At 52.0% G+C, this 13,471-nt stretch overlaps 1 protein-coding gene across 1 annotated transcript; it reads right to left on the bottom strand.

Annotated features, from left to right (window-relative positions):
* Positions 1 to 2,070: 2,070 nt before the first annotated feature.
* Positions 2,071 to 7,094, bottom strand: IFNLR1 (interferon lambda receptor 1). The gene is made up of 7 exons (XM_062628744.1): positions 6,916 to 7,094; positions 5,967 to 6,090; positions 5,539 to 5,720; positions 4,992 to 5,134; positions 4,354 to 4,510; positions 3,689 to 3,816; positions 2,071 to 3,499 (listed from the first exon to the last, which is right to left on the bottom strand). Exons 1-7 carry the CDS (start codon positions 6,971 to 6,973, stop codon positions 2,546 to 2,548), a joined length of 1,746 nt encoding a protein of 581 aa, XP_062484728.1. The 5' UTR covers positions 6,974 to 7,094; the 3' UTR covers positions 2,071 to 2,545.
* Positions 7,095 to 13,471: the final 6,377 nt, after the last annotated feature.

Genomic DNA, 13,471 nt, shown 5'->3' with positions numbered 1-13,471 from the left:
GCTGTTCTTATGCCACAAACTGGGTTACCTCCTCCCTGGCTTACTTCTCTGGTTTACTCTTACCCCATGGTCATAACTGCTCCCTAAATGGGGAGGTCCTGTCCACGGTCCTCTGTTTTGCCTAGGATTAACTGGACCACTGCATGAAGATGAGGTTCCACCAAAGCAAATCCAACTGGATTGTCTCTTGGAGCACTGAGAACGTTCATGTTGGGATTGCTTCAGCCCTAGAAAACCTTTAACAGGAATACCCACCCTAAACCACAGAGGCCAGCTGTGCACTAAACAAATTCTGCTGTCACTGTTCCAGCCTTAAGGCCAAACATGATAGAGGAAGATCAGGGGACTGGAGCACCTCCTGTATGGAGACAGGCTGAGAAAGTTGGGGCTGTTCAGCCTGGAGAAGAGAAGCTGCGTGGAGACCTCAGAGCAGCTTCCAGTGTCTGAAGGGGCCTATAGGGATGCTGCGGAGGGACTCTTCATTAGGGACTGTAGTGATAGGACAAGGGGTAATGGGTTAAAACTGAAACAGGGGAAGTTTAGATTGGATCTAAGGAGGAAATTCTTTCCTGTAAGGGTGGTGAGGCACTGGAATGGGTTGCCCAGGGAGGTTGTGAATGCTCCATCCCTGGTGGTGTTCAAGACCAGGTTGGACGAGGCCTTGGGTGACCTGGTTTAGTGTGAGGTGTCCCTGCCCATGGCAGGGGGGTTGGAACTGGATGATCTTAAGGTCCTTTCCAACCCAAACTGTTCTATGATTCTAAATTGCAGCCTCTTCTGCTTACCTCTTCATCTCATGGATTTTCTGTCCCTGAAGTTCCCTGCCTGCTCTGGGATTGATAGGGCTGTGCTCTTCCAGCCATGCCACTGCTGCATAGCTGTCAGTTTGTCTTTCTCCTCTCACTTGGACAAATGCAGAGAGGCCTCACAGATTTACTACACAGGACACATCTACCCACCAGCATGGCCAGCATCTCCTTAGGGACAATGTTTCGTCAGGATGTTCCTACTTGCTAAAAAGAGGTCCATTCTTTCCTTCCCTCATGCTTCTGCTGCGAAAGGAGCCAGGAGAGGGCAGAGGTGCAGTGCACGTGAGACTTCAGTTTTAAGGCTATAACTTAAAACTTTATTTCTGCCTGCCCTTCTCTACTTACTTTTCAAATAGCCCAGGATCCACCTCTCTGAATCTTTTGGTACCTGAACATCTCCAAAAGATCCCAGTGAAGAAGGCATGCAGCAGCGGGATGCAGCCCTTCTGGCCCCAGCCTTTCCTGCAGTTCCATCCTGACAAAACCTGGACAAGACAAAGAGCTGATCCCAGGCCCTGTTTGCAGAGCTGAGACATGCCAAAATAATTCTGTAGAGGTTGCACAACTTCAGATCTTCCTGTAACTCAAAGCGTGGAGGTTTTTCCTTGATTGCACAAGAAGATGGGTGGTGACTATGGATGGTCTGTATCTTTCTAAAGGAGCTGGAGGGATTGCAGTGCAGGAGGTACCCAGGACACTTTGTGGAGGACAGATAAGAAAGAAAAGCAAAGTTCTAGTTAATAAATCTTTTCTCCCACCTCCCCTTTTTACTTTACTTCAGAGCCTTCATTTGCACATCTCCTTTCTCAACCCCTCCTACCACCCCTGCCTCTCTGCTTGTTCTCTGGATTCCCTGAGGATGTCAGCTTCAGTACCCACCCTCAACACCCTTTCCTCATCCAACTCTGAATCCAGAGAATGGCTGTTGTGTGCCCCCATCTTACTTTTAACCCTTTGCGTTTCTGCCTGTCCTTTTACTGCAATGAAATGAGGGAGTTTGTTTCTGTGGGATGTGAAATACACTGAAAAGATTGGTACTGCTCGTGCCTCCCCTGTGCCTTTTGCTTGTGAACTTCTGATCAGATTCTTTGCTCAGAGAACTGGTCACAGTCCTGGGCTTCCAGTGACCCAAAGTGATATGGCCAAGAAGCTCCTGGGATGCCACTTCCAATAGGAAGCCCATAATGGGGTCCTGATTTAAAGTGGGATGTTTGTCAGGGGAGATACCCTCACCCTCTGTAGTTCTGGGAAACAGAAAACCACGCACACACGGAGTTATGTACCAAAATGTTATTGCCTCTGCATCAAGCAGCTCTCAGCCTTTCTGCACCGCAGGGGGATTCCACCTTCGGAAAGTGTGCTTGTGTAACCCCCACATAAATACACACACACACACACACGTGTGCACGCTTCTCACTGTGACTTCACTCTCTTGAAACAGAGAGGACCCTGGGGAGGTGTCAGTGCGCGCTGCTCCGCTGGCGGGGTCAGAGCCATCGCACCTTACCACGGCTGAGTGGTACAGAGGGATGGTGAGCATCACTCGTTACCTAGCACCAAAAAGAACCCTTTTGTCTCCCTAAAGCCACATGCCTCGATAGGCCAGACATCAGTAGAAACTCTGGGTGAATAAATACAGAAAGCACCTCTGTCTATCCTTGCTCTCGTTTGGGTATCCCTGCCTGGATACCTGGAGCTCTCCAGCATCGGCCTCACTGCAGAGCTGCTGGGGCACTCTACCTCCTTCCCATGTAATGTGTGTGCTCGTAGCCTTTGAATTTAAACTTGTGATCGTATTTTTCCTCCATATTTGAAGTTTCAGATGGATCCGTGAGCACTGTGGGTGTGGGGGGTGTCCCCTCCATAAAGCTCTCACTGTCACAGTCGCTTGCAATGCCTTCATCTTCTGCCACCTGTAATGTCTGTAAGGAAACGAGCAGCTCCATGCTGGGATCCACACTGAGCCAGGAGATCTCCCCGAGCCGGGCCTGCAGGTCAGCTTCTGGTTGCTGGAAACACCCAGGGGAATGATGACCCTGCCTGTGCAGGCAGTGCTCACCGCCTGGGAGGCTGAAACAAGCGCCCTTCATCAGTGCTTGCAGAGGAGCCGTTCCCAGGCATTCATCCCTGGCTGTATCCTGCTGTCCCTGTTCCCTCGGACCCGGGAATCTCACATCAGTGAGTGATATTCTTCCCAAAGAGGAGCTGTGAGAAAGGGGCACCCTCTCATTCCCTTGGGATCCTGAGGTGTCCACTTCATTCGTTCTTATTGGAAAGAAAGAGAAACCCAAGGTACTTAGGTCAAGCAGAGATTCACTGTCCATGGAGAGGCCTCTAGATCTGGAGTCCAAGCTGGATTCCCCCTGAGCTGTTCTGGATGCTTGACAGTTGAGATGTCTGTTTGGAAACTGCATTTCAGTGTATGGGGTGAAAGTACTGCTGTCTTCTTCCTCCTCCTCTTTCTCCAGTGATGACGATGATGATGATGATGATGATGATGATGATGATGATAATGATGATGTTGATGATGGGGAAGAAGCCACCCATGGTAGGTTGTTTCTTCCTGAAGTGTTGTTTGTCTTTCTTTGTGATATTGGCTTCTCGGTGCAGATGAGACAGTCCCTGAAGAACTCCTCTTTACTGAGCTCACAGTGGAAGGCTGGTCCAGCAGCTTTTGACTGAGAGAAATCCTACCAGGAGAAAGAAACAAGACACATGGATAGCGAGTTAGTGATGCCCTTTACAGAAAAGTTTGGATAGAGGACAGCTTACTTACAATGGGACTAATGAACACAAACTAGGAAGTGCAGAACTCCCAGTTACCCTCTGACAATCAGTGAGACCTGGACGCAGGAGGGGACCTCCCAGTTGGGCCATACCAGAGCGTGAGGCATCTTCTTTCCCTTAACGTCTTGTGTCAACAAGCAGGTGATGAAGGCACTTGTCAGAAAGATGGGGAGGACAAACACAGGGATGGTGGCAGAAAACAGGAACTTCCATTCCACTGCTGAAAAAGACAAAACCGACGTCCTGCTGATGGTATATTTTATAGTAACAGCGGGCTCTATACTCAGCTTTGCTTTCCCAAATCTCACTGATTTTGTCTTTCCAAAATCTCAATGATTTTTAGGCTCAAGATCTGTGTTCTACAGATGCAGAAAGGGGAAAACAGAGTTGTCTAAGATGAAATTTAAGTGAGAGTCACAGCCACAAAGGAGTGTTGATCCCACCAGTGCCTTACTTGGCACTGTGAAAAATGAGGCTTTATTCACATACATTTCAGGATAAATTTGAGTATTCCTGAGATTTCAGTGTGAGCCTCACTCAAGGGCAATATTTCAGGATTATCAGAAGGTATTTCAGGGTTTGATTATTCTAATGCAAACGTTGCTACCGAAAGCAGGAACCTTACACTAGAAGCTCCGGTCAGTCAACTTCCCAGGAAGCCCATTTTTTTCAGCTGAAAGGCTAATTTGGGTGGAAATCTTTGCCTTCAATGTGCCATTTGATGTCTCACCGCATCCTGTCCTCAGCAGGGCCATACCTTTGTGGTTCAGCAGCACACACACCGGTCGGGAGAATTTGCTGTGCTTGAAGTCAATGTTCTGGAAGGAAGATCTGGCACTTAAGCAGTAGTTGCCTCTAAGGGCAGTGGCATCGATGCTCACTGTGTTCTTCCTAAAGATGCCTTCATACTGCTTCTGCTCAGAAACACAAAGAACAGAGGCTTGGATAATTGATTCTTTCATCATTTGGGTGGTTCTCTACCTTTTTAGCCCTCATTGTGAGTGGCTCAGTGGTTGGAAAGTGCGTGGAGAGGCACTTATATCTTGATTGCTGTTTGTGGCAAGCATCTCCCTAGGGCACAGGGATTCCAGGGTGGGAGTTCCAGCTGGTGCTGGGCTGTTCTGCCATGGCATGCTGTTAGTGGTACCCAAACTCAGCTATTGCCCTGTTACACTGACTGTAGTGTTGCCTCCCCATGACATCTTTCCGACAAAAACAGGGAACTACCGATAAAATAAGGATGCTCACACACATCTACTTTTCTTCTCCAGCTTTGGTTTCATTCTGGTTTGGCCATTTCATTTTCTTCAGTCCCTCCCTGCCCAGAAATATGAAGCTATTTCAGTTCAAGCTGGGCATCATTCTCTATTTCATCTACGTGCCACTTTTACTGACCTTGTCATCAGATCCAGCTTCCCAGAGGTTCAAGTCATACATCCAAGAGATGCTCTCCACACAGGTGGCCAAAGGGAAGGAGGCATTCACATGGAGTTTGTTCTCCTTGACCTTCACATGTAGCTCCGGGGGAGCCAGTTCCACTGTAATGGAGTGACCAGATGTAAGAAGAGTGTTTGCTTGTGCCCTTCTTCACAGAAGGAACACTTCTCTGTGACTGATCTGCACTTCTTACTCCTATCTTGTGATAGGCATGAAGGATGGAGGAAGGCAGGGGAATACCCCTGTTTTATCTAACATATCCCCTCTGCTTTGTGAAGAGCTGGAAGCCTCTTTGTTCACCCGGGGCACTGATGAACAAGTCCTGCCTCTTGCTACAAGACTGATTTTCAAACAATCCTGGCTCGTTGTCTGTGCTCACTCAAATCTCTGCTATTCCTAAGGCACCTTGTTGCTGTTTCCATGGTGTGGGGCCTCCTCATCTGCTCACGCCAGCACTGTTTTGGGGATCCAGCTTCATCCAGGCTGGAGCCCAGCAGACACTCACCATCCAAATAGTATTCCTTGAACTGTGATTCTGCCCATGGTGACCGCAGCTGTCCAGAAACAGCTTTTACTCGAGCCCGGACTTTAACAAACAAGCTTGGCAGCACACAGGTCAGATTGCAAGAGGTTCTGTGGGTATTTTTGCAATGAGGAACCTTCATCCATTTGCCCAGGCGTTCCTGGCTAAAGGAAGAGACAAGCATACCATAATATTAGACATGTTGGTTTGTTGTAGAGCAGGAATAAGGGAGAGGGTTGGAGGATGGGTGCCAAATCTTGCTCAGAGCTTGGAGCATTTTCCAGTTGGGTAAGGATTGGGTCTGGTGAAAGGATGCAGCCAGGTCAGTGTTCATCATGACAGGGATAATACGCATGTGAGGTGTTGGCTGGTGCTGTGCCTGCCCTTGGACAGCCTCTGTAAGCACTTACCTTTCATACCGCACAGTGTATGTCATGTCGGGGGGAGAGCCCTCTCCTGGAGCCCAGGTTAAAATCATGTCAAAATCCTTCGAGAGCAGCGTAACGTTTTGAGGAGGGGGGAGTTGACCACGACCTGATCGAAAGGGAAAATTACATGAAGGATTTAAAATATCCTTGGGGGTGGGAAGTATCACCTGGGTTTGAGCAAGGGGGTTTCACAGTTCATTCATGACTGGAAGTTGTGGAAACAGGTCCGTGTTTCATGTCGTCCCGTCCTCCTCATCTCTTCTCAAACATCTTCAGCTCAACAGCTTTTAAAATCAGCATCCACGTTTGTGTGAACCATCCTGCTCTGTCATTTGGATTGGATTCCCCAGTGTCTCGCTGGATTTCACTGTGACATGTTTTCAACCCCCAGACGCCAACCTGCCTCCCAGCCCCAGGGAAGGCAGACACAAGGGCTCTGCTCCTTCAATCCCAGTTCCTTGAAGGCAGATCCTACCCTGAACGCCTGGGATGCAACATTGCACACTTCCCACTTGGGCTTCCTTGGCACCTTTTGTTGCCAGTAGATCACAGAATCATAGAACAGTTTGGGTTGGAAAAGACTTTAAGATCATCCAGTTCCAACCCCCTGCCATGGGCAGGGACACCTCACACTAGACCATGTTGCTCAAGGCTCTGTCCAACCTGGCCTTGAACACTGCCAGGGATGGAGCATTCACCACTTCTCTGGGCAGCCTGTGCCAGCGCCTCAGCACCCTCACAGTAAAGATCAGTACATACATTGCACACCTTCAAAAGACACATTCCATAGGCAGATTTTAAATTGCTGTTTCTTTACAGTGGAATATTTCACTTTACGTGAATCATTCCCATTTGAACTGCTTAATTCCCTCCCACGGGCAGAGCCCCAGAGCCCAGCGCAGTGACTGCAACAGTGGCGGCTGTACCGTACCTCTCGCCTGGCGCAGGAGGCACAGTGCCAGCAGCATTCCGGCTCCCCAGGTGCACATGCCGAAGCAGAACTTTCCCACTTGCAATGGATTTCCTTTCTTGCTACGTTTTCATCATGCTGTTTTCCGGTATGGAGCTGTATGGGTTACGGAGGAGCAGCGGTGAATGCAGTGCACAGCGTGCGCATCCCCACTTCCTGGTGCGGCCCAGAGGCAGCACCCCACCGGAACGGGAGAGGAGTGATGCGAGATGTGGGAGTGCTGCCCGTGAGAGGGAAGCGGAAAGATTGCAGCACTACGCCCTCCAGTGTAACCAAGCAACCCCGATCACAGGCGACGCGTAGAAGGAGCGCTAGAAACAGCACGAACCTTACCTGGTGAGGCACCTCATTAGGAAATGGACCTTTGGAATGTACCTGTGTGGCTGTGAAATATTAATACAAATCAAATGAGGTTTTACTGCATGAGGTAGATAATAATAGCCTAGCAGTAATAAAAGCAATCATCCGTCAGTAGCGTGAGAGATTATGGTAGTCTTGTGTTTACAAGAGATCAAGGATTTTCTCTTCATTTATGTTACCAGGTTAAGAATGTTTCTCAGGAGTTAGGGAATTCTTTTACAGATGGGGAAGTGAAGTGCATGGGGACAGGGATCTGCCCCTAAAGCGTGGACAAAAGAAAGGACTTGGGTCCTTCTGATAAACCCTGGGGCTCTGTGAGTGCTGGTGCTGGAATTCCTTTATCCCTTGCTTGCCACTTATCAGTTATTAGCCATGAACCCCAAAACCCCAGCCAAGAGCAGGACTGGTAGCCAGGACTGTACCAACACATGGATTGTTCTTGTCCCCGTGTGGCCTCATTGGTGAACGTGTTGGCTGCTGGCCTTGGCCTTGGAGGCTGTGAAACCTGGAGGTGGTTGTGGTTGCAGCACACGGTACCTTCAGCTCCGGAGCTCTCCTGGGGCAAAGCTCAGTTTCGAAGTTGGCACGGGGTGTTACAGCCTGACTGATGTGTCAGTGTTGTGCCGGTTGTGCCTCTGCCCCGAGCACAGGGAGAGGACAAACAGCCCGTTGGTTGTGCTCTTTGGTTGGCACATCGGCTCCTGCTGTGCCCCTCACAGTCACCTCCGGGCCTGTGCCATTAGGAAGGGGAATGGGAGAGGGACACAGGAGGTCACACCAGCACAGGGAAAAGGGGCGTCTTCCCAAGACAGAGCACCCCTCCCTCCCCAGCAAATGGCCCTTTGCTGCACTGGTGAATGTCAGGTTCTGGGTACTCAGTGGCAGAAGAGGTGATGGAGCTGGGTTGTGCTGGCAAAAGCTGGTATCTTTATCACAGTGGCATCAGATGAACATGGTGTGACTCAATGGGAGAAGACATGGTGACACATTTCTTCAGTCACAGCTTTCTCCAAAAATCTCCATTTCTTCTTACTATGGGCTTCCATGCCCAGCACGTTTCTTGCTCCATGGCTGGTTTGCTGCCTCTGTTTCATTTCTGTCAAGTTTCTCTTCCTCATGCAAATAGAACTAATAATTCTTGATAAAGAAAAACCAGTGCTAAGGGTCTGGAGGGCTGCAGGTCTGTTCCCTTTAGCATCCAGACTGCAGAGCTGGTGCCAGCACGGGGCTCTTACACTTCCTGAGCCAAGTAGGAAGCAAGCCAGGGGCAGACCTCACGGAGATCTTGCTGAGCCCCCGGGCAGCCTCTCTCGAAGGCGCCGTGTGATGTTCAGTGAGCATCTGCGAGGGGTCAGTCCTGCCCTCACTGCTGTCTCCGGTGGTTCACCTGCCCTGAAATCTGTGCCCACACTCCCTCTGCCCTGAGCCTGCCCGAGGCTCTGCCCCGGGCACTCGATGTCGGGGGGGAGGCCACGAGGTGTCGCTGCCTGGCAGACAAAGCACGGGCTCCTCCAGCCGTGGGCTCATGGCGAGAGCGGCTTAAAAACCTTGGCAAGCTCCATCGCAGCTCCTGCGCCCTCTGCATCGCCTCCTGCCCTCGCGGGCAGTGCTGCTGCCTGCAGGAGCGCTTCCAGCAGCATCCTCCCATGGCAGCCCAGCGTTCGTGCCGTACGCACCGTCTGCTCTCCCGTGTGCGATGGGCTGGCAGCAGGGCTGCCCCTGGGCGTGCTGCAGGGACCGGAGGGTTGCAGCAGGATGCTCGGTGCTGCAGAGGGCTGGGCTCGGTGTCACTGCCCATCGCTGCCGCCGTGCCTGTGCGCTCCCCTCTTTTACTCATATGCAGCATAAATGCTTTGGGATGGGTCTGTCACAGTGCCTCATCTGTGGGTCCGTCTGCCGCAGTAGCGATGTACCTGGGGAACTCTCGGCTTCCCACCTCTCCACACGCAAGGGGTGATTCAGCCTGTCCTGAGGCAGACTGACTGACACCTTCCTTTCTCGAGGAGGGGCACTCCAGGAAGCACAGTCTTCCTCTGTGGGGTGTGATTTTATGAAACCTTTGAAACCTTTGGAGGCAATAGGCAGCACCAGGTGGTGTCATCCCAGCTCCTTCCTTCTGCTCTCACCCACCCAGGCACTTGTTCTGCAGATCTGTGTGTGATGCATCCGGTGAGCTTTGGAGAGTGACTGATCCCACCGAGAACAAACCCACACATGAAACAACGGACCAGGGCATCCCTGATGTGAATGGCACATTCCCCGTGTGCTCTTAATGGCAGCACCAGGTTGTGTGAGGGGGTGGCTGAGTGTTTCCAGTTTCTTAAAACATGAAGCAGCCTATTTTTGTTTCTCTCTGAAATGCTGAGAGCTTTTTTCTTCCTGAATTGAACAAGATGATGCAGTTGGACAAGGTTTCTATTGAAACATGGGAGAGTTTCAGCTCAGCATGTTCTGGGAAGAACGTTCTCAGTTCCTGTAGGACAAAGCTCATTCTCCTCCAGTGGCTCTCACAACCCTGTGCGGGTGGGATTGCTCAGCCTAAGGGACCGCTGCAGGTGGGCACAGGAGGTGGCACTTGTCCTGGACATTCTGGACACTGAAAGTCTTTGGGAATGAGAGTGGCATCTCCCAGTAGTTCTCACTGGATGATGGGAGAAACTTCTTAAAGGAATGTGATCCAGATTGACAGTGCTCAGAAACCAGCCTGGCATCCAGGTCACTGAGTGTTCGGGCTTCGGGGAAGTTACTTTGGAAGGTTTAGGGAAGAAAGTGTGGGGAAAGGATGGGATGAGCCAAGACCAAAATGCTATTGGGAATGAAGAGGTTAAAAGAGCTTCAGAGCTGGGCAATGCCAGATGGTAAAATAAAATGCAGCAGTGTCCCCTTGACCCAGACAGGCATCTGGGCAGCCTGTCACCGGGAGGAGAAGATAATGGGCTTGATTTGTTTTTAAAACCAGGTCTGAAAAGACTTGGAATGAAAAGCAAAAACAAAACCATAAAACGTTCCCCATACAAGTGCTGTGAATCATTTCATATCCTTTATTTTCTCTTCTGGGCCAGGGTTTTTAAAGGAACTTGAGCTTTGCCTGTCCACAGCCACTGTAGCTGACACAGTTCTGATACAGGGGTCATGATTTGGAGGTGATGTGCACAGGCTGCTCCTGATGGTAAGGAGGACACAGCAATCCTGTACAGACACTGCACCCCGTAGGTGAACCTTCATGTTAGGGATTGTACCTGTGTCATGGTTTCATTAGACCACCATACTCTGGCAGGTATTAGGGGTGGTCAGACAAGGCTTGAGGAGCTGCCCAAGGAGAGTACGGTGTTGCCCAGCCCTTTCAGACCTGCACAAGCAGCATGTAGTGCCAGGGCAAAGGGAAGGACCCTCCTCCACTGTGAGCCTCGTTACTGTTAATATGGCACGCTGGTATCAGAGGGGACAACCTTCCCCTTGTCTCCTCCCCTGTAGCAGTCATTCAGCCCATCCTGCACCATCCCTTGCTGATTTAGTGCTCAGCAAGTGCAAATCTGCAGAGATTTGGGGTTTTCTTCTGCAAGAGAAGCCCCTGCTGAGCGAGACACAAACCGGGCATTCAGGGACTGAAATCCTTTCCGCCAGCAGCTTTCACTTCCCTCACAACAAGTGCATGGGGAGAAGAATCTTCTATGGGATGTTTATGGGATGTGGGGAGGGCCTTGCCCCTTCTGCAGGTCACTCCCGCCGCAGCACGGAGCTGACGGCATTTTTACCTTCCCTGTGCCCTGCTGTTTGCGTGCAGCTCTGCGCGCTCACGCAGACCTCAGCTCAAGTCCAAACTACCACCAAGTGGGCACAGCTGGGACCCTCGAGCTGCCCTGGGCCATGGGGCAGACGCGTGGGGTGGTTCTGATCAACTGGTGGGCTCATTCCCATTGCCCGCTGCTTCTCTGGCTCTTCCTGACGCCGGTCCCTTCCCCTGCGCCGTGCCTTTTATTCGTGCTGAAAGCAGTCAGGGAGCCTGCCTGGACATGCCGGAACGGCGAAACTCCGGAGCGCACGGAGTAAAACATGTGCTAGCCCACAAGGTGCAGATACAACAACACGGGAATGTCCTGGGGGCACCGTGCCTCCCGAAACCCCCGGCTCTCACCGATCAGCGTGGGAAAAGCGGTGGGGACCCTGCATGTTCCAACAGAGAGAGCCACTTGATTCTAGCAGCCTGTCTGTAGGACTCCCTGAGCCAAACTGTGCTCTCGGGGTCACCCCGCAGCTTCGGAGTGTATCCCTCTCCCTTACTACGGGCCATGGTGTCACCCTGCCTTGGCTCCGGGCTGCGGGGTGCCGGTACACCGGCCCTGGCTGTGAAACTCCACTGCGTGGCAGGAGGGTGCAGGGATCTCTACGCACCACTTACAAGCAGGGAATAAATTCTGTCTTGAGTGGATTTCACCCAATGGTATTGAGCATACACGCTGGGGAGGAGGAGAACAGCATAGGGAAGCCGTGTGTGTTCTGTATCCGTGATTTGAGCCGCGTCAGGGGAAGGTGGGGTGTCTGCAGCAGTGGGTGTGCAGGCACAGCCAGAGCTGGATTTCCTTGGCCAGGCTGCACCAAGCGATTCCCCCCCAGCCACCCATGGCAGCAGGTTCCTGGTGGGCTGGGTCGTCGCTGTTTGAATGTTTGTGATGTTTTGCATCGCAGCATTTGGATGCCAAAGCTCTACAGTGCTGTAAAAGTTAATTAGCCAGATAACTAATTAAAGACTTCTCCCTTTTATTGTTGCCAGCTTGCAGTTCAGAAAGGGGCTTGTGTCAAAGTAAATCCAGCAACACACCCCGGTGAAAGAAGTGATAAACCAGTCAGGATCCAGTTAACCATCCCGGGGACTGGTGTGGGAAAATCCCATCTCCCTGTCACTGGGAAGGTCCCAGTGACACCAGCACCACCAGCACAGCTCACCCGGCTGTGGGTGCCTCTCCTGAGGGGCTCCTGCTGTGGAGGGGAGGGTCACAGCCTGGCACTGGGTGGGGGGGACAAAGGTTTGTAGGTGCCAGCAGGAACCTGGTGTTCGCTGCGGTATTGGGAGAGTCCCTGTGAGGGTGATGTGGCCTTGGGGACCTGGTTTGATCTCCCTGGAAAAGGGATTTACCAGCGTTTGTGGGGCTCTGAGCTCTGAGGGGATGCACAGGAGGCTGGAGCAGCCTGCTGAAACAAGCCCTCCTGTGCTCAGGGAGGGTCCCTGTCTGTCAGCGGTTCTCACTGGAAGGGAGGAAGATCTCACTGGACATGCAGACATCGGTGGTCTCCAAGGGGACCACTTTTCTCTGGGTCACTGCATAGGAGATTCATAAAATGCAAACCCTAACTCATCAGCAGAACATGTCCTCATCCACCTGCACCAGCAGGGCCAGTGGTGTCAGTGCCATCCCCTCGCTGCAGCAGCGTCCTGGGGTCCTTCTGGCTCTAGGGGATGCGCAAGGAGAGGCTGGAGGGCAGAAGAGCAGAGCTGAGGTTCAGGCTGTGCCGCTCTGGCCCCCGGCCAGCGGACGTGTTCTGCACCGCGGTGGCAGCGGGCCCAGCGCTCCCACCCAGGCTCGGGAGAGGGGCCCATGCTGCACGTGCTGGATGCGCTCCGGGTCCCGACTCTTGTGCAATCCCAGCGGAGGGTGGTTGAGTGTTTGGAATTCCAGCGAGCTGCCCGGCCCTCCCTCCCCACCGAAACAGAGGGGACTTGGTCAATTCCAGTGTCCCAGGCTGTGGAGCGCACATGGGGGGTGATGCTGGTCTCACCCAGCAGCCTGTAGGTCTGAGGCTTGTGGGGTTGATGCCACGGGTGCTGAGCTCAGGCCCCTGGCACACGTTTGCCCCAGATGAGGATCTGGCCGCAGTCCCGATACCGGGAGCATGTGCTTCCCACCCCCGCTGCTATCAGGCCCAGCCCTCAGATGACAAGAATTTAATTTCAAGGCTCAATCTCTTGTCTGAACAGCTCCCTCCCTCCCCCTCTCTGATGAGAGGAAAAGCTTCCGAGAGGCATCCAGGCGAGTGGGAAAGCTTCGGAGAGAGCTGTCTCTTGCCCTTCAGCCATCCAGAGAGGAAGAGCTCATCTGAATGAAATGAGGATCAATCGGAGAGAGGCATGGGAAAAGCTGGGAAAAGGAGCCTCCAGTGA

This window comes from Pezoporus occidentalis, unplaced genomic scaffold, assembly GCF_034315485.1.
Source record: "Pezoporus occidentalis ecotype Australia unplaced genomic scaffold, CSIRO_AGI_Poc_V1 ctg321, whole genome shotgun sequence".
NCBI classification, from domain to species: Eukaryota; Metazoa; Chordata; class Aves; order Psittaciformes; family Psittacidae; genus Pezoporus; species Pezoporus occidentalis.
The sequence above is the reverse complement of the archived record's forward strand: the minus strand, read 5'-3'. Positions and strand labels throughout refer to the sequence as shown.